A 22,297-nucleotide genomic window follows, 5' to 3' on the forward strand; every position below is an offset into this window, starting at 1 on the left:
AGAAGACCTTTGACCAGTAGAGATAAAAGAGCGACGATTCCATTGTATAAAGTTTTTATCAAAACATATTATGGAATTTTGTGCTCAGATCTGGTCCCCAGGATATGAATGGGATGAAGTAATTTTGGATACAGTACAGAGCTGGATAACCAAAATGATACTTGGATTCTACAATGTTAGTTATAAGGATAAACTCATACAAAATAATGCAAACTATAGAGTTTAGTGAATAGAAGATAAAGCTGAAACATTTAAACTTTTTATAGGATTCACACAGGGGAGTTTTTCATATAGTAGACCAAGGGTGGGGGGGGAGAAATAAGGGCAAAGACACCCTAGAAGTTGAAAATGGTGGAGGCAAGTAGGAAAATGAGAAGTAGCTTTTTTTTGCATGGAGGGTAGTTTGACCACCGAATTTATTGCCCGATAGTGTTGGTGAATGTGCAGATAGTGAATTTTTTTAGAGAGTGGTATAATAGATTTTGCTTTGTCTAAGATGAACCTCCCACAATGAGTCTTTATGACTCTGTTGAGGTCTCCATAATAATAATAATAATGATAAACAATGATAATCAATAAATTAAAGAAGCCAAGAAATTATATTCTTGGTTTAATCCTTTATCCAAGTGTAAGCAAACAATGTTTGAGCGTAAATTAATTTCACAACTGGGCTACTTGTATATAGAGGCTAATGACCTCACATCAATTGCCTTAGTATTTCATAATGCAAAGCACACCCTTTCGGATGTGTATAATGCTATTTATTATGGGAAAGGCCACTACCCAGATTGGTTTCGACCTTTACTAAGGTCTCATCAGTGGGATCCAGATGCAGTAGTCAAAAGTTACCACACCTTATTATTAAAATACTCAGGATTAGAGATATTATTATTATTATTACCTTAACACCCCAATGAAGTCAAAGACTCATCTAGGAGGTCCCTTTGTCATACACACAGCTCATCATATTCTGCCTTAAACACATTCAACTTCTCTGCAGACACCACACTCTCAGGCAATGCATTCCAATCATTCATAACTCTGCATGCCAAAAACCTGCTTCTCACCCTTTTTCACCCCCTCTTTATACAGCTTCCAGAGATGACCTCTCGTTCTCCGCTGATCTCCTGCCATTTTATGAAAAACCTCTTCAACATTGATCCTATAACAACCCCCTTACTAACTTGTATATCTATCATATCACCCCTCTTCCTCCTATTCACTAGACTCTGTAAATTGCATCTTTCTGAACCTTTCCTCATATTCAACATTCCAGAGATCAGAAACTATCTTAGTCAGTTATCACTGGACCCTTTCCAACATCTCTTTGTCCTTTGAAAACCAGGTGACCAACTCTATGCAGAGTAGTCCATGTGTAGCCTAATCAGAGCCTTATACAATGGAACAAGAATCTCCTTACTTCTACAAGTCAGTGCCCTCCCATTATTCCCAGAGTTCGTTGTGTTGTCCTCACAGTTTTTCATTGTGTCCTCTAAATTTTAGATCCTTACCTACCATCACCCCAAGATCTCTTATTTCCTCCATCTCCAACAATATATCCCCACCAAGGGGATATATTCTACATCCCATCTTTGTTTACCAAATTTTAAAACCTTACATTTTGCAACATTGAATTGGCTGTCCACTCCCAAGCCCATTTACTCAATCTGCTTGTTAAGGCCACAATATCTGCTCTACTCCATACAGTTTGTCCCAACTTTGCATCATCTGCAAACAACTGAATATCCCCATCCAATTCTTCACCAATATCATTAATATACAGGTTAAACAGCAATGGCCCTAAAACTAACCCCTGAGGCACACCACTAGTAACTTTCCTCTTTCGAGATATTGCTCTCCAGTGCGTAACTTGCTGATACCTATCAGATATCCAATCTATGATCCAATGCACTAACTTAATATCCAATCCCATCTGCTATAGTTTGACTATTAACTTATCATGTGGTAATCTATCAAAAGCCTTTGCAAAATCTAAGTATACTACTGCATATCCCTCTCCTCTGTCCAATGAAGCCATCACCTTATTGTAATAAGTAAGAAGATTACTAAAACAGGACCTCTCTTTAGTCAATCCATGCTGTCAACCCAATTCTGGATCCTGGTTCTGACCAGCTTCTTCAACACTTTAACCACAACTGACACAAAGATAGGCCTATAATTTGATGCTTGAGTTTCACCTCCTTTAACGAAGCAGCACAATCTTGTCTTCTTTCCACTCCTTTCAAACTTGACCCAGTGCAAGACTCATATTAAACAAATATGTCAAGGCAGATGCCAACTCCCTGGCACATTCCTTGAAAATATGTGGTGATATATTATCAAGTCCCACAGACTTATTAAAATCAAGTTTCCCTAATTCCTCCATATACCTCTTGCTCACTTACAGCCAGTCTCTCCTCCTTATCATGAACTGCTCTCAAACTCTCCATGATGTTATGAATTAAACCAAGAAATTATATTCTTGGTTTAATCCTTTATCCGTGTAAGCAAACAAAGTATTTTCCGGCTGGGCAACTCATATATAAAAGCTAATGACTTCACATCACTTGTGTTAGTATTTCATAATGCAAAGCACATATCCTTATGGACATGTATAATGATATGCATTATGGGAAGGGTCACTACCCAGACCGATTTCAACCTTTACTGAGGTCTCATCAGTGGGAGCCAGACCTAGAGGTGATACCAAGGTTGAAGTAATGCAGAAGTCATATTTTCATATACGAGTAGCTGTCACCCCTTTTAATTATTAAAATGCTCTGGATTAAAAATAGTTGTTGGAAGTATTTCCACTTGGCTTATACTATAAATTAAAGATGCCAAGAAATTATATTGTTAGTTTAATCCTTCATCCAAATGTAAGCAAACAAAGTTTGCACCAAGTATTTTCGAGACTGGGCAACTCATATATAAAAGCTAATGACTTCACATCACTAGCCTTAGTAGCAAGTCATTTGGATTGCTGTTCTCAAATCTGGTCTGCAGGATTTGAATAGAATAAATTAACTGTGGTTAGGGTTCAGAGGCAGATAACAATGATGGTATCAGGACTGTGCAATGCTAGTGAATGTTATTACTGAGGGAATGTGGACTACAAAATTTGGCAGATAGGAGTGGTGATATTATTATTATTATTACTGACACCTCCAGGGAGTCCAAAGATTCATTGAGGGAGGTCACCTACTCTACACCTCTCTGTCTCCACCACTCAATCCACCAACGCCATCTACCGCCCACCACTACTAGTATTTCTCACAGACAATCACAAACATCCATGTCCATGGCGGGATTTTTTGCAGTTAGCTTCTTTGTTGTATCATTCTCTTCTTGTTTGCGCTCTTTATCTTCTTCTTCTTCATATGCATACTGTTCTTCTAGTTGAAGGAGATCATTCTCGCTTAACTGTTGAATGGGAATCGAGCAAGTTTCTCACATCTTCATTATCCAGTTCATTAAATCCAAGTTCTTTTCCATTTGTGCTGATTTCTTCAATAATGTTAAATCTCAGATTTTGTGTACAATAAACTAACATAAGCTTGAATTTAAAGTCGCCTTCTGCATTGTTGCCTCCTAATAAAAGCGTAAGATGATCTTTAGATACTTTGTGTGTCCTGTTTGTTATGCTTCAGTTTTAGCTAGGAACGTTTTTGTTGGCATACGCTTCCAAAAGAGACCAGTTTCATCAACGTTGAATATTTGTCGATCATCATAATCACCCTCCTGAATTATCCTTTGCTATTCTTCAGGAAACTTGGCCACAGAATCTTTATCAGCACAAGCAGATTCCCCAGTTATTCTTACATAGTTTCTTTCAATGAGGTAAAAATATTGAGAGCTTTTGCTGAATATTCCTTGTACTAATAGGTATTCTTTTTTTTGGTTATAATCCTCAATCCAGAGTGATAGAAGACGTTCCATCTCAATCATTAAATGGCTTCTATTTCAGGTGATCTGCATTCTTAAAGAAGCAGCAGCAACTTTTCCTTTTTCTTTGTATTCTTTGCTCTTATTTAATATAGTTTAAACTGTAGATTCGCTGTATCCCAGGTCTCGCACAATCATTGTATTACTAGTGCCGCTTTTATGTCTCTTAATGACTTCTGGCTTTTCCATTTGCTGCAGATTGGTGACAAAAAAAACAAAAAAAAAAAAAAAAAGTAACATAAAATTTCGCATAACATAAAAAAATTGCATTAACTGATTAATCACCTGCTTAAAGCAGGAAATAGTATCATTTCACTCAATTGCGCATATCAAATTCGCATTAAGCAAGGTTTTCCTGTATACATAGTGTGTCCATTACAAGAAACAACAATTATTATATCAAAACAAAGAACTATATTTGGAATTGTCAATTATTCAAATTAATCTCCCTCTATTTCCACCAAACATTTACATCTGTCATACAGGTGTTCAAAGATATGTTGGAAGTCCTGAACGGAAATCTCCTTCAATTTCTGAGTCTCTTTGCAATGGATGTCCTTCAATGTCTCTGAAGCGCTCGCCTTTCAAGGCACACTCTCTGTTGTTATGTCAATGTCTATGGCACACATACCTCAAACAAATCTTCCTCTAATGCAAATCTCTTTCTAAGATTAATCTGGGTGTTTCCTTACCAACACCAAACTGTACAGCTTGGTGTTGCATATTTTGCAACATTTTGGAATGCAGATTTTGGGAAAATGCATGCCATTAGCCTTGTGGATTCAACCTAGGACCTATAGGATACAATAGAAATAGTAAAAAAACAGCACTTGGTACACATAAGCATCTTGAAAAAAAATATTAGTTTGCCTGAAAATTCAATAAGAAACCACATAAATAACACACCTTGAGCATCAAAATGTATTAAAATAATCAGAAACTGGACAATTTCAAAATAAGTTGTGATGAATTTTAAAACCCTACAAAATTGTGAAAATTCTGTGGATCAGCTGAATAACAATGGTTCCCATAAATAATAGAATTATTATTATTATTATTAAAGTCTGACCTCCATGGATCAGAGACTCATCATGGGAGGTACACACTACTTGCCCACAATGCTCATCCAACCATTCCTTAAACTGATTCAATGTGTCTATGTTCTTAACACACTCAGGAGAAAAAATGGAATAATTTTTTTTTCTTGCATATAATGGATAGAATAACAAAATAATTTGTTTTCGTGAAAATAAAATGAAGAAATAGTAGCATCCAGGAGTAATGAGAATAAAATTCTCAAGTTTTTGAGGGATAACTATGTATCTTAAGTAGTATGTTAACAGAGGGCATGCGAGGATCAAGGGCCTTGGATTTTATCATCTCATCAGAGAATGTTATTATGAATGAAATGTCTGATCTCCCTCCAGTTGGTGAGAGTGACCATAAAGATTACCTAGGTGGTAGCAGCTGTATGAGGATTTCTGTGAGAAAAGGATATATATGGAACTATAAAGCTTGTGATTATGAAAAGCTCTAGAGACAGATTGCACCTAAATTGTGGAATAAGGAGTTGAGTGGAAATGAGTGTTCAAGCTATCAAGTAGAAGCAATGTTTAAACACATTCAAAGGATCAGAAATTTAAATAAGGTAGATATGAAATGGATGACTGAAGAGGCTAGGCTAAGCATTCAGTCAAGAGGAAGAAGGCATTATTAGAAGCAGCATATCATGAGTGATAATAATCAGTTGCATAAGGAGTACATAGAACTGACACGGAAGGTGACATGCTTGATAAGGATTGCAAAAAGTATGAGCAGCACTTAGCTAATGAAGAAAAAAAAAATCCAGGGAGTTCTATTAGTATGTAGCAGTATAAGATTGTCTTTCTCTATGCCATTCTCAGTCTTCTGTGCTATTGTACTAAAACAATGCAAATTGGAAGACACAGGACTTCCTGTGCCTTGTTCTCATGGTTTGATTATTGTTTCTCTCAGTGAGAATAACAGAAATTATTCTCACTGAGATGAGTGCTTCCAAAATTATGTCAAAGCAATCCAAGTCAAAAATTCAGCACATGTCCAATAGCTCCTGTCAAAAACTCCAGTCTCTCACTCTGATTATACAGAGCTCAAAAAAATATCAAACAATCCATGGCAGACTTTGTAAGGGTCAAATGCACTAAGCTTGTCTCCTGTCCAAATGGCTGCAGCTTTCTGTTCCCCTCACCAAGACTGTGAGACACAACTTTTGTCCTTCCATGTTTTACCTCTCTCACATTCTGATGGTATAATAATGGCATCTCCTAAAGATAAAGCATGGTATCAATTTTTTCTTCCACCTTGTATATATATATACAGCTTGGAGGAAACCCCAACCAAGGCAGATCTCTTCCCATCATTCTACAAACTATTCATTGTATGCTTCCCCTGAAATTTGGCCAGAAGAACAGAAAATGCTCAGTAGCCCTGATACCAATAAGTCTCCTGGCTCTAACAGTATGCTTCCAGTTCTCATAAAAGCTTGTACTCCAGAACTCTCATCCATCTCATATCATCTTTTTAAGCTTTCATGCTCATCTGCCATCGTGTAGATAAGCTTATACATTGGTTATATGTAGCATTTCAATTTTCAAGAAATGACAACATATACTAGAATATCAATAATAAAAAACTTTAATTAATACTTTCCTATATTTCGGCAATGTTACATTGTCTTTATCAGGGATCATAAAAAAGAATGATATATATGAATGCAGGCACTAACAAATGAAGCTGAATAAAGGCAACAGAAATCAGACTAGAGTCTTAAACAGTGCTCCCTAGTGGGATAATGTGTCTAAATTATGAGTTGCCCAACAGCCAAGACAGTTGGGCTGACATTCTTAAAATGTATACTTCCCAGAATTGGGACAGTCTCATGCACACAAATTTGTCAAGGTTTGGAAAGTTTTTTACAGCTGAGGCAGATTCGATGAAAAGTCTTTCATACTTGTATTTGTCATGGTGTAATAGAGTCTGTCAAATACTAGCCTTCTTCCAGTGAATCCTGTGGTGGGTGTCCAAATCATGGTCAGCAAGTCCTGAGTGGCTGTATTGGTGTAACAGGATGTAATCATTATGTTTGGATATCCAGATATTGGCTGTCCTGCATGTTTATACATAGCAGGATAGTTTACAACTGCAAAGGACCTGGTATACTTCTACTTCTGGTAGGTCTAGGGGGATGTGGCTGGTTTTTGGTGGAGTGGATAAGAGTGCCAATTTCTCATGTGGTCTGTAACTGGTTGTAAGGTTATATTCCTTAGGATTTTTTTACTTTTTCAGATGTGCCCCAGATATATGGAATGGTGATAGATTTTGAGTAATCTCTACTTTGAAGGGGGGGGGGGGTTGGTGGTTGTAGCCATTGGGTACAACCTGAGCATATCCTTGACACCCTTCTTAGCCAATGGCTACAACCCCCCCCCCCCCCCAAAAATCCAAAAAATATTAAAACCATGTAACAGCAGCCCCCTTCCTTAGTATTCCATGTATGGGATACTAAGAGGAAATTAATGTGAAGTCATTAATCTCTATATACAAGTAGCCCAGTTGTGATGTTATGCCACATGCAAATTTTTATTTGCTTGCACTTGGATAAAGGATTAAATGAAGAATATAATTTCTTGGCATCTTTATTTTATGTCCAAAGATAATTGGTATAAGTGAAATGTGGTTGACTACAGATGATATACTGTCAGGACTAGAAATGGTAGGATACAGAATTTTTTGAAAGGATAGGAAGGTGAAGAGAGGAGGGGCAGGGTATTGTTAATAGTAGCAGAGGAATTCTGTCCTTAAAGAGTGGAAGTGGAAAATAGTAGTATATGTGAAGAATTTGAAGCTGTTTTGTGTGAAGTTGAGATCAACAGAATAGTGTATTTAATGGGATGTTATTAGAGAAACTATGGAGAGCACTGATTGTGAAACGTTTAGACAAATTAGTCGGGCAAGTAAAAATAATGATCCTAATGGGAAATTTCAGTTATAGCAATGTGGATTGGAAAGAAAAGATAGTGCATGGTAACAAAGAAAGTGAATTTTGTTCAGATTCTATGTGATAACTATCTAAAGCAGCATGTAGAGGTTTATAGGCATTGAATTTGTTGATATCCTCACAGAACGTGATTGTGACTGAGATATTAACACTCCTGCCTGTTGGTGAGTGATCATGAGATATTGGTTGGGAAGGTAGTCAAACAGGAAAAAGTTGTTCCTGAGAAGGTCTATATGTGGAAATATATAAAGTGGGTGATTATGAGAAGCTCTACAGTCAACTAGCAACAATACATTGGGTTGTTGGAAGTTTTTTCACTTGGTTATACTATAAATTAAATATGCCAAGAAATTGGTTTAATCCATAATAATCCATAATTTTAAAGGTGGCGGTAGTGAGCCAAGCGCAGTGGACGTGTATAAGAAGATTGAGATAAGTTATTCTAGGAATAATTAAGTATATATGCGTAATTGTTTGAGTAAGAGCGGCTGTAAATGTTGTGCGCTACCAGTATTATTAGTGTGGGGGATTTTTCTTGCCTAAACTTAATTACAAAATCGTTATTATTAGACCTAGTAACCTGCAGGGAGAAAAAAAAATGGCGGCGGCATTGTCATTCCATGATTTTAATTTAGATTTCAGTCGTTTCGTTAAGTGTGAGGTCTGTTATATGTATTCCTTCAATTACATAAATGATTTATGGATGTTTAGTGTGGATGGAAGAAGGGTGTGTGTGAAGTGTGACCTGAATGAGGAACTGATGAATGCAAATATGAAATTGATGACAGAAAGTGTTAGTAACGATTGTGTCGCGAGTGCACGTTTGAAAAAGAAGGATGGTGAGAAAGAGAGACAAAAAAATGTTAAAAAATCAGGAAAAAAGAAAAAGAGCGATTTGAAAACTGTAATGGATGTTAAAAGGGACAAAAGTGAGGTGAGAGTGGCGGAAAGAAACGAAATTGAGAGAATGAATAAAACTAGAAATGGTGTGATGCAGAAAGCGCAAGTGAAAAAAATCGAAAGAATAAATGATAGTGAAAAAAGAATGAATGATGGCGAAAGTTGGATGCATGTTGCACTGAATGTACTGAAACAAAGAAAGATGAATGAGAGTAAAAGTGAGAAGAATGATAGCGAAAGTTGGACGTAATTTGGACCGAAAGTATGGAAACAAAGAAGGATGAATGAGAGGGAAAGTGAGAAGAGGGGGTTGAGAGTTAGAAAGATTTAATGATAGAGAGAATGTGTCGCGAGATTCGGAAAGTGAATTGGATTGGATGAGGCAAGAAATGAAATGGATGCAGAATGAAATTAAGAGTATTCAGTTCAAAACTATTAAAATAAATCATGATGGCATGAAAGAGTTAACGAAAGATGAGCGAGTGGCGTTGTATGGCGACTCCATTATTAAAGGTGTGCTAGAGGATAAAATGCACAAGGTATGTTTTCCAGGTGGTAAAATGAGTAGAGTGATTGAGGCATTGGATATGAGGTGGGAGTGAACAAAAGAGTTAATAGTATTAATTGGTACAAATGATTTGAGAGAGAACAAAGAGCATGTCAGAATGAATATCAGGAGGCTGCTTGGAAAGATAAAAGAGAATAGTGTGACACGAAGGGTAGTCAGTGTGTTGCCTAGGTATGACTGTGGTGAAATGAGGCGGAGAGCAAGGATCATGAATGATATTCTGGCTGAAATGTGTGAGGAGATGGGAGTACAGTTTGTTAATGTGTGGAATGAGTTTGAGGGACGAAGTGAGCTGCATGTGGAGCGATGGACTGCATTTGAGTGGTTATGGCGTGAGTCACTTGGAGAGACTTCTGCTGGAAGGTAGAGAAGTGAATAGAGAGAATGAATCAGATCGAGAGGGGAGTGATGTGGAAGAGCAGGAGAGTAAGATAGGAGAGATTGAAGAGGTGAAAATGAATGGGGAAGTGAGTGGTATGAGTATAGAAAATGAGAGAATGGGTGTGCAAGAGGAGCAGGGAAATGGGGAGGCTCAGGGTGGACAGGGGTACACCGTGTGAAAAAGGTGGATGCTCCAAGAGGAGGTGAGAACATGTGTAGGCAGGAAAGAAATGGGATGACCAGGGATCAAGAGGAAACAGATGGAATTGAAAAGGATTCTAAAATGAAGAAGCAGAAAGGGAAATGGCCCCAGTCCAGCAAGGAGAGATCACATCGAGTGAGTGGTATCAGTGGAACCAGCTGTAGATCCAGAAATGAGCTGTTGTGTTTGTATACCAATGCTAGAAGTATAAGAAACAAGGCAGATGAAATGGTTGCACTAATTGCGTCTGTTCACCCAAAGATTGTCGGAATAAGTAAGGCATGGTTAGATGAGGACGACAGCCTGACAGGAATAGAGATGGAAGGGTATGATATGTTTCGTGAGGATAGAAGGGGTAAAAAGGGAGGGGGAGTGCTATCGATGATAGAGAAAGAGTTATGTCCATACAAGGTAGAGATGCAAGAAGGAAATAGGGCCAGTGGTTTTGAGGCAGTATGGTGTGAGATAGAGGTGAATAGAATCAAATACTTGGTGGGATGTTGTTATAGACCTGGTAATGTGGATGGTGGTGAATAGTGAAATGTATAGTCAAATAAGCCAAGCAAATAAGAAAAGGGTGATCGTTATGGGTGATTTTAATTATGGCAATATAGACTGGAATGAAGAGATAGCAACTGGAGGTAAAGAAAGTGAGTTTCTTGAGTTTTTGAGGGATAACTACCTCAGACAGTATGTAACAGAGAGCACACGAAGATTAAGGGTCTTGAATTTGGTCATCTCATCAGAGGATGTAATTATCAATGCGGTATCAAATCATCCACCAATTGGTGAAAGTGACCATGAGGTGATTACCTGGGTGGTTGCCAGCAGTGCGAGGACACCTGTGAGAAAAGGGTATATGTGGAACTACAAGGGGGGGGGGTGATTATGAAGAGCTCAGGAGACAGCTTGTGGGTGTAGCATGGAATGAGGAGTTAGCTGGAAAAGAGTTCAATGCAGCTTGGGGGATTTTCAAAAACTATCTAGTAGATGCAATGTCTAAATATATTCCAAGGGTGAGAAGGTTAAATAAGGTAGGTGTGAGATGGATGAATAAAGAGATTAAGCATGCGATACAGAGAAAAAGGGCATTGTGGAGGCAGCATAAGAGAAGTGGAAGTAACCAATTTCATGAGGTCTACAAAGACCAGGCAAGGAGGGTGACTTGGTTGGTGAGAGTAGCTAAAGAGAGGTATGAGTTGTGAATGATTGGAATGCTTTGCCTGAGAGTGTGGTGTCTGCAAGCAGTTTGAATGTGTTTAAGACATGGTATGATGAGATGTGTGTGTGTGTGTGATAAAAGGACCTCCCAGATGAGTCTTTGACTCCATGAGGTCTTGGGCAGTAATAATAATAATAATAATAATAATCATTTATTCAAGTATAAGCAAACAAAGTTTGCACCTGATATATCTTCAGGACTGGACAACTCGTAATAGAAGCTAATGACTTCATGTCACTTGCCTTATTATCTCATAATGCAAAGCACATATCCTTATGGACATGTATAATGCTATGCATTATGGGAAGGGTCACTACTCAGACCAGTTTCAACCGTTATTCAGGTCCCATCAGTTGGAGCCAGACCCAATGGCAATACTAAGGTTGAAGTAATGCAAGTCATATTTCCATATATGAGTAGCCAAAAAGGTGTCACTCCTTATTACTAAAATACTCTGGATTAGAGATAGATGTTGGAAGTTTATTCATGTCTATAAGGATATGTGCTTTGCATTATGGGATACTAAGGTAAGTGATGTAAAGTCATTAGCTTCTATTACGAGTTGCCGAGTCCTGAAGATACTTCAGGTGCAAACTTTGTTTGCTTACACCAAGAATATAATTTCCTGGCATCTTTAATTTATAATACATTGGGTTGATGAATTGTGCAGAAAAGATGTTGAGAGTGCATGGGGAATGATGAGGCAGTATCTAACACAAACAATGCATAACTGCATACCAAGAGTTAATATATATAGTGAGATGGATGAACAGGGAAAACAAGCAAGCAGTGCTACAAAAGAAATAGTTATGGAGGAGGTACAAGATAGTTTGTTGTGAACAGAACACATGAAAAATATAAAGTGCAGGCCAGAAAAGTGACAAGCATGGTTAAAAAAGAAAAAGTGCAATATGAGAGGAGACTGGCCAGTCAGGTCAAAGCTAATCGAAGGGATTTTTTTTTTTTTGCTATGTTGTAAGCAATAGGAAAAATAATAATTATTTCAGGTTGACACTAGTGGATAGTTATGGTAGTAGAGTAACCATAGGGAATGATATATTGGAATTATTTAATGAACACTTCAGTGTATATCATAGTGGTGTAAATGATGCTATACAACATGTAGAAAGGAAGGTATTCCCTTCTACATGCCCTTGACTTGGCTATTTAATGAAAGTCTTGCAGTGGGGAAGGTTCCTAAGGAGTGGAAAGAAGACAAAATAATACCTCTCCACAAGCATTATTTGATAACAGAAGTTTCCAGTTAAAGACCAGTCTGTATATCTGCAATTGTGGTCAAAGTGCTGGAAAAATTGGTTAATGAATAGAATACAGGATTGAGTTGATGGACATAAGATTATCTATGATGTTCAGCATGGGTTTGTGAACATTTTATGATAAGGTGATGAATGCATTGGATAAGGGAGATTTATATACAGAGATTTTCTTGAACTTTGCAAAGGCATTTGTTATATTACCACATGGCAGATTGGTGTTTAAGCTGGAGAAGATGGGATTAGAAAACAAATTCAATCCATCATACACAAACTCTTCAATATGAGGTTGTGTATGATGAAGCCATGCCTGAGAAAAGGAAGGTGACCAGTGGCATGCCTCAGGGTTCTGTTCAACTTATTTGTTAATGATATTTCATGCGGATTGATTGAGGATCTTCAAATGATTGCTGATGATGATGCAAAGTTAGGTAGAATTATCAGGAGTGTTGCCGATGTTAATTCTCTACAGGAAGATTTGAATAGACTTTTTCATCTTGGACAGATGAGTGGGATTATAATTTTAATATTAATAAATGCAAGGTGTTACACTTTGAGAGAGAGAGAGAGATAGATAAGCCTATACACTGTAATGGTAGAGCTCTACTTCAAGAAGTGGATGAGATTCAGTATCTTGGGGGTGATGGTAGACAGTGGGCTAAAGTTCCAAAGACACATTGGAAGTGCTGCAAAGCTGCACATCATGTTGCTGCTATGATATAAAGCACATTGACATGTATGGATAAGGAGGTAATGGAGCCTGTATATAAGGCATTGGTCAGACCTCATGTGGACTGTTTTGCTCCGATTTGGTTGCCTGGTTTTCATTGTGATGTGGAAACACTAGAGAAGGTCCAAAGACAAATGACCAAAGTAATATTAGGACCCTGGAGTGTTAGTTATGAAGTCTGTATGAGGGAATGTGGATTACAGAGTTTGGAGGATAAGAGGATATATGATAGAGACCTTCAAGTTATTTAAGGGATTTTACCAGATTAACAAAGAAGGAGTTATGAAAAGGATGGATGTGAAGATTGGAAGAATGAGAAGCCAACCTTAAGGGATTTTACAGATTAACAAAGAAGGAGTTATGAAAAGGATGGATGTGAAGATTGGAAGAATGAGAAGCCAACCCTGGAATTAAAGCCAAAACGAGCAGAAGTACATCAGGAGAACAGGGATGCAGAGGACTGTTCATCTGAAGCTATTTAATTTGAGATAGAGGCCAACAGGATGAAATATATAACGGCTCCGTAGCGCAATTGGAAGAACAACGGTACATTGCGCCCTTTGATTGGAATAGGCCTAAGTTCGATTCTCGTCGCAACGGGAGGAATCTTTATCTGGACGATTTCAATCGAAGGTGAGTTAGCCGATCTCATACGGAGGTAGCAGGGTTTTTTCTCCCGGAAACTTGGGTTTTTCATCCCGCATACAGACAAATCGGCCCTTCAGAACACACGCAATTTACAGACAAAAAATACTAGTTGTGGTTGAGGCGGGCGGTAGAAGGCGTTGATTCGTAGTAGAGGTTCGGTGTAGTAGTTGAAACAGTTGTAGGTGTCCTCCCACGATGTCTTCGTGACACCTCCTTGGAGGTGTCACGAATAATAATAATAATAATAATCCAGGGGGTAAAAGGGAGAATTGGCAAAATACCATGATGAGTGCAGGGATTGAGAAAATATTTGGAGGATTTCAATTATGGGAACATAAATTGGGAGGAGAAATACAGTTGCTGAGTGATTTTAAGGGGGATTTTACCAGATTAAGGGTTCTTAATCTGGTAAAATTCTAGAGTGCTAGATCTAGATCTAAAAATCCAGAGTGCTAGATCTGGTCACAGTATTAGAGAAATTAACAGCAACCAATCTCCACATTGCCTCACTTGAGGAAAGTGATCATGTAGTCTTGCCCTGAGAGATTACCAGACATACAGAATTTTCTGTTAGAAGCGGTATATGTGGAATTACAAAGTATATGATTATGACAAGTCAAGGAGTCAGCTTTCATCAGTGCCATGGAATAAGAATTTTGAAGGGAGAGATGTGGGGTGGTGGAGGGAGGTTGTCAAGGGGTGTTTGAAGAAAATATTAGACTGTATACCCATAAGAATGAATCAGGTAGGAATTAGATGGATGAATAGCTTAATTAAGAAAATTATAAAGAAGATCAGTAGGCCCATGAGCAGTATAAAGGAGAAGCAAGAAGGGTGACCTGTATGATAAGGAAGGCCTAAGTTAATTATGAGAGCCAGCTGATGAAACCAAAAGAAATCCTATAGTTCTTTTACTATGTGGCAAGTAAAAGGAGGAATAGCTATGGAAAGATGACGACTTTAAAAAGTGTTGATTGTGGGGAAATAAATAAGATAACAACCAAATAGTTGAATTCTTTCCTTTAGTGTTATACGCTGTCAGCATTCATTTCAGACAAATCATGGAGACTACAACTGTATGTTAGAAATAATTACTTTAATTTCCCAACGTTTCGACCTTCATATTAAGGTCGTCATCTGGAGTATACACACACATATATACAGAGGCAAGCAATATTACATTTCAAACAGTATACCAAAGAGACAATGATTTGATCAACGGTTATGCTAACTGGCCTGACCTCCAGTGAAAAAAATAAAATAAGTACATCAAAGCTATATTCTATTTATAACATCATCAGATATAAAAGTTTCATATAGATAGTTTTTTTTAATTTAAATGTGCCATTTATGTTCCTTTTTTCTGATAGGAATTGTGCATCCTGTTCTGCCTATATAGGACAAATTACAGGTGCAACGAATACAGTATACTCCAGGGTGGGCCAGTGAAGGAAGTGGATCCTTGGATGAGTCGAGTAAGTTCTTTAATTTTCAGGAGATTTAAAGGTGGCATTAAGGTTGTATTTCTGTTATTCTGTTTATTTTTATCTGATATCCCTTTAATGTATGGAATGTTACAATTTTATTGTAATCTAGTTTATTTTTGTTTATAGGTCTTGTGAAGAATTTTTTGATAGTATTTTGGCTGTAGCCATTTTTCAGGAAGGTTTTGCTGATAACTTTTATTCATCTTGCTGATAATTTTTATTCATCTTCAAAGCTCTGTTTTTTTTTTTTTTTTTATTATTTAGTGGATTAATGATCCCTAGTTTTTGTGTTGGATGGTGGTAGGAGTTTATGTGTAGGCTTCTGGTAAACAGTGAAGGAAAGGCTGCCAGAAGGAAGTTGTGTGACAAGTGTATCTAGAAAAGGAAGTGTGTTCTGAATTTCAATCTGAATTGTGAATTGTATGCGTTTATGTTGTTTGTTTAGGTCGCTGCGAAAACACTGTCAACTTATCTAGCCAGAAAAGTGATCAACGGTTTAAAAATAGAGGAATCTAGAGCATGTTGCTCAAAAGCTTCCATATAAAAGTTCGTAATTGGAGGGGGGGGGGAATAGTAAACCCATGGCTGTGTCTTGTTTTTGTAGGTAGAAAGTGTTTTGCTACTTTTTACTTACCTAAATCACTTTTTTCTAGTGTGATGTCTTTAATTTTGTTTACAAAGTGTTGTGTGCTTTTAATATAGGAAGGGGAAATGACCTACCAACTCCTTGAGTGTTGACACTAGTTCTTGGCTAGATGATAATTCAGGCTGTTTATACCTTCAACTATTAGCTGGAGTGGTATGTTCTGTTTGTGAAGCTTCACAAAATTCTTCACACGACCTCACTTAAAAACAAAAATAAACTAGATTATAATAAAACTTTAACCATTCCATACAAAGGGATATCAGATAAAATAAATTGAATATTACAGAAATACAACCTTAATGCCACCTTTAAACCTCCTGCAAAATTAAAGAACTTACTCAACGTATTTAAGGATCTACTTCCTCCGCTGGACAATACTGTATTCATTGCACCTGTAATTTGCCCTATATAGGTGAAACAGGGCACACAATTCCTATCAGAAAAAAAGGAACATAAATGGCACATTAAATTTAATAACTATGGTAAATCTGGTCTTTCTGATACATGGAATTGACTGGAAAGGTACCTGTTGTTTACATCACGCCAAAACGTGATATGAATGTAAATTTAAGGAGGCCTGTGAAATTCTTATCAACCACCCTAATCTTAACAATAATGATGTCTATAAATCCCAAGAATATGGAAGGCACATATTCTACCCATATATTCTTTTTGTCTAAGGATTTATAAATAATTCAGGATCTTAACTTTAATATTTAACTGTTATGTTAAATTAGGACGCCACTTTTGCTGTAATAAAACTATCTATATGAAATTGTTCTCTGATGATGTAATAAATAGATTATAGCTTTGATGTAGTTATTTTGTTTTATTTATTTTTATTTTTCATTAGAGGTCAGGTCAGTAGAATAACTGTTGATCAAATCATTGTCACTTTGGCATATTGTTTGAAATGTAATATAGCTTGTCTCTGTATATATATATGCGTATACTCCAGAAGATGACTTTAACTTGAAGATTGAAATGTTGGGAAATTAAAGTAATTATTTACAAAATGGTTGTAGTCTCCATAATTTGTCTGAAACAAATAGTTGAATTACTGAGTGATAATTTTGCAAGGGTATGTCGTATCTAGATGGTGATAATGCAATGCAAGATGTGATATTGACTAATGGGAGAATAGAGTTTGAGGAAATTGTGGTGCTTGGAATATTGTAGAACTTCAATGCAAACACAAGCATGGGATTGGATGGTACATTTAATTTGTGGATGTAGATTGTTTACATTAGATAAAAAGTAGGTAATGTTTTTGCAATCTGGATCCATAATGAAGAAACATTACGCACTTTTTTTTAATCTAATATAAACAATCTACATTCCCAAATTAAATTTCCTTTTGAAACAGAAAAAGGCAACAAATTATCCTTCTTAGATATTATACTCCTCTGCTCATCATCAGGGGAACTAATTGCTTCCATTTATTGAAAGCCTACTATATAAAGGATAATACATTCAACATCAATCTGCTCACTAATCCTCAAAGAAGACTGGAATTATAAAAAACTTTAGCATGACATGCTCACATTATATGTTCTATGCCTCAACAATTACAGTAAGAACTCTTAAACATTAAACAATATATGGAACTCAATGGCTTCTCAGAAAGGAACACACGTCTTTTTGATTCCTATAATCTTGGCTCAAATAACAACGAGACAATATGTCAAGTCCCCATCCCATACATTTCTGGCATCTCAGAACCGTTATCCAGAATTCTTGAGAGATACCATTTAGTGGCTATTTTTCTTCCTCTCAACAAATCATCATCATCGTGGTTTCCATCTTCCAAAGATAAATGCTCTCCTGTAATTCTTCCTGGCATCTACCATGTTCCTTATGATTGACATCATTCTTACTTCATCTTATATCAGCAGCAGGAAATCTCAGAAATCTGGCTTGGTACTTCACAGAATAGATATGAATAACAATATCAAATGTCTGAAATACTCCTGCTTCATCTGTGTCGCTATATATTTGAATGCTTATTTAAAGAAAGTGCTGAGACTTATTTCACTTTTTGAACTTAAATTGGAATGCCTGCCTCTCACTTTACAAGATATGGGAGAGTCTTATTCTAATTAGACACCATTAAAGTTTTTTTTAATACAGTAAATTAATAATTAATAATACAATGTTTCCTCGGTTATATCTTTGCATTATTTTATGGATCACATCTCACGGTTCTCACTGTTTTAAATCAACCCATTGTTTGCATTCAACCTTGTAATTAACAAACGTTGCCATTGATGATGATAGCCTGTAATATTCAGGCTAAAATATGGCTTTAAATAAATATTATTTACTTATTTTGTTGTGTTTCATGTGAATTGAAGAAAGTTGTGTAAGAATATAGTTAGGAAAGGTATAGGACTAGATTTTTTGCTTAGAGGGTGATGATGAATGGGTGGTATATGTTGCCAGAGGTGGTTGTGAGTGCTTCCTCAGTGAATAACTTTAAGGAGAGGAATGATAGTCTTTGTGTGATTACTGGATTTCTCATCAATGAATCTGCTGACTCCATTGAGATATCTGTGTAATAATAATAATAATAATAATAATAATAATAATAATGTCATTACTTTCTCATAGATAAGCATCACCATCTATATTATGATGTATAAGTCTGTTGTTTAAATGAGGTTGGAATATTTCTTTTTGAATGTTAAGTTCACATATATTTTAAGTACTGGTATATATAAAATTAAAGCAAGCTGTTTTTATAACAAACAGTAAATTATATAAATAACTACTATAAGCACATGCATAAGATCAGTTTTTCTTATTTTATATAAATTGAGTCAACAATCATTAAAAACTTCATATGATACAGAGATATATTATTATTATTATAGATTTCCAGGGAGTCAAGGATTCATCGAGGGAGGCTACATCACTTGTCATATCTGTTTTTTTTTTTTTTTTTTTTTTTTTTTTTTTTTTTTTTTAATTCATTCACACTACCTTGCACTCATTGCAAGCCATTCCAGTGACACACTGCTCTATGAAAGAAAAATCTAGCTCTCATCCTTTTCTTCACTGCATTCATTCTTCCTTTTCTCTCTTCCTGTCTTCTATAAAATGAAAAATTCTACCTATTGGTATGTATATGACCCTTTTAGAAGTTTGTAGGTTTCTTTCACATTACTTCTTTCTCCTATGTACTAGTTAGTGTCTTCAGTCCACATATTCCCATTCTATATCCTTGGGATCTGCATTCCACAATCTTGATAACTTTAACCCCCTCCTTTTTATATCTCCACTGTATTTGCATACTTGAAAATGTTGAAAAACAGGGACCAGATCTGCACACTACTCCAGGTGATGCCATATCAAGGCATTAAAGAAGCAAAATGATTTTTTTGTCCTTAGAAATCAGTGTTCATTTCAGCACTACTATCCACTAGGTTGCATTTCTATATGAGCATTGACCTTCAGCTTTCTATCAGATCTTCAAGATTACTGTCCTGACTGCTTGCTTCTAGAGTGACCCCCCCACAGTATGATCTGCAACTGGGAATATCATTACTAGGGTACACAACTTTATATTTATTAACATTGAACTATCATCCACCTTCATCTACTCACAATTCACAATCATTTTCAAGTGCTGCATGTCATTCTAATTCCTGATTTGCTTCTGCCTGGTATCTCCACTTCTGGGCCTGGCTCCCACTGAAGAAACCTCAATAAAGGTTGAAACTAGTCTGGGTAGTGGCCCTTCCCTTAATGCATAACATTATACATATCTGCAAGGAGATGTGTTTTGCATTATTAGAGATACTGAGATAGGAGTGATGTTTGCTTGGTCCACCTTTGCTGCAAGTTGCCCGATGTTGTACTACCTTACCCCAGTCCTGAAGATATTTTCAGGTGCAAACTTTGTTTGCTTACACTTGGATAAAGGATTAAACTAAATTTATTATTAAAGTAGGCTGATAGTTCAATGCATCATTCTTTGTACCACCTTGGGTAAAGAGATTTATCATCCATTTTTCCACTCCTGTGTTAACTTCCCTGTGCTGTGACTCAAGTTATAAATCCAGGCAATTGGCACAGCCATATCTGCTGAACACCCCCCCCCCCCTCAGCATTCTGTGCTGAAATCCCATCAGCACTTTTAGCTGAATTCTTATTTAGTTTATGCAACAACTGTGGTTCCTCCTCCTCATATACCTGGGTCATATCATTCAGTGTAGATGTAGCACTGAGTTCCATATCACTTACTCCAGGTGTATAATAATATATATTATTATATACTTGAGTAATAATATATGATGAATATAATATTATAATAGAAGGAATAATGTAATATTATCATCATAACACTAATTATGGGTATAGACCATATTGGTCTGTTCCGGTCTCATTATCCATCCAATATCCTTTTTTGAGGTCTACCCTGCCTTCTCTTTCCAGTTGGCTTATATTTTAGTATTTGTTTAGGATGTCAGGTGTTGGCCATTTGGTTTACATGTTCAATCCATTTTTTCTTTTTTCTTTTATTGATTTTGTTTTTAGTTCTTTTAAAATGTCTTTGTTCCTTTTTTGATCTAATAATGTGTATTTTGCAGTTCTTGTCATAAATCTCATTTCACTTGTTTTTATTCTTTGTTTATCTTGTTTGTTTATTGGCCAAATTTCACTGCCATATAATAATGTGGGCACTGCTAAAGTATTGTATATTTTCAAGCGTGTTTCTTTTTGTACTATATTTGGGTTGAGTGTTCTATTTATCAGGCCTATAATCTGATTGTTTAAACATTATTTAAACATTGTTTAAACATTATAAAAATTTTTAATGTAATATAATGTAATATCATTTATATTATTATGTAATAGTATATAAAAATTTAAAAACAAAAATAAATATTGTTAAAATGTGATGACTGAGAGAAAGAAAATGATCTCATAACAACATGAAGACAGAGATAAAATATGGTCAGGTAGCATGGGATGATTGGAAATTGTGCAATAAAAAAAAACAACAACAACATAAATCTGAAAAAAGTATATGGGTACAATATATGGTAAATATGAATTCTATTTCTCATTATGATTGTCTATACAACAAGTATTAATAAAAATTATCTTGTATTTCTAGATATATAGCAAATCAAAAACATTTCAACAGAATGTATTGGAAACATGCACGAAGCATGCAACATGCAGAAAAGGTGCACTAGTGTAAAGAGATCAAAGAAAAAATAAAAATTAATAAAATAAAATTAATCATTAGAGACATTTATTAGTAATTATATCAATAAAGAAGGAAACTAAGAGTTTATTTAGCCAAACAATTTAGAATAAACCTAAGGAGCCACACCTGATCACCCTTGTCTCCCTTCTCTCCCCGCTTCCCAATTTTTCCTCTGGGTCCCTGAAATGGGATGCCAAGTTTTAGATAGGAGCAGGAATGTTGCTCTTAATTTTGTTTGTTTTGTTTACTTTCTTTAAAAAAAATAAAACAAGAATAGATAGTGGTCACTGTTAATGAAGGCTTGCTTCAATTAATATAAAAACATTTTTAAATACTGTCATTGATTTTAGGTAAGATGTACTGAAAATAATTCTGGAAATTAAAATGTAAATGCAATAGTGAGTAATCATGCAAGCAAAAGTACAAAATAATGGTGCAGACATAATCCCATGCTACCTCTTCATAACAGTGAATACCTGTTAGAAGTAATTAGAAAATTTCTAGTGCTTATATGAAACTATCAATTTGCTGTTATTTTTTAAATTGTTGTAATAGGGTTTTTCTGCAGCATTACTAATACAGTTTGCACAACAGTTTTGGAACAAAGTCTTATACAATACAGATAATCAATAACCAAATTCCCACATTTCTAAAAATGTTACAATATACTGAAATGTGTTCCTGTGGACTAGTAGTATATTATAATTCACAACATTAAATATAATGTATAATTCTTATACTACTGTATTATTACATCTATATAATTCTTATACAACTGTGTTATTAAATATATACCAATACAGTAATCTATAGTTTATCTGCCCCTTCAATTATAAAATGGCGAGTTCAGATAATTTAGATGGTGCTCTACAGAGAAGTCGGTTGACATACAAGATCTTGAAGGGTCATTGTTTTGAAGGTTGGATAAACGGTAAATTACTATAAAAATATAATGAAATATAATAGATTAACCAGAGTATAAAGTTCCTAATTCAGTCTCTTTCTGTTGTGCAAGTAAAAGTTAGATCTAAAGGAATATG

At 35.9% G+C, this 22,297-nt stretch overlaps 1 protein-coding gene across 2 annotated transcripts in view; it reads right to left on the bottom strand.

Annotated features, from left to right (window-relative positions):
* LOC150095894 (uncharacterized) overlaps positions 1 to 22,297 on the bottom strand; it is a 320,356-nt gene that overhangs the window by 130,728 nt on the left and 167,331 nt on the right. The window contains exon 5 of one of the 2 annotated variants that reach the window (XM_090409432.1): positions 21,384 to 21,437. The exons of the other annotated variant lie outside the window; for it this stretch is intronic. Within the exon in view, the coding sequence (XP_090265558.1) occupies positions 21,384 to 21,437 (54 nt within the window). The remainder of the gene's footprint in view (positions 1 to 21,383; positions 21,438 to 22,297) is intronic. 2 annotated transcript variants of the gene reach the window in all.

Source organism: Typopeltis vanoorti, chromosome 19 (genome assembly GCF_054136105.1).
Source record: "Typopeltis vanoorti isolate ZY-2024b chromosome 19, IOZ_Tvanoo_1.0, whole genome shotgun sequence".
Taxonomy (NCBI): domain Eukaryota; kingdom Metazoa; phylum Arthropoda; class Arachnida; order Uropygi; family Thelyphonidae; genus Typopeltis; species Typopeltis vanoorti.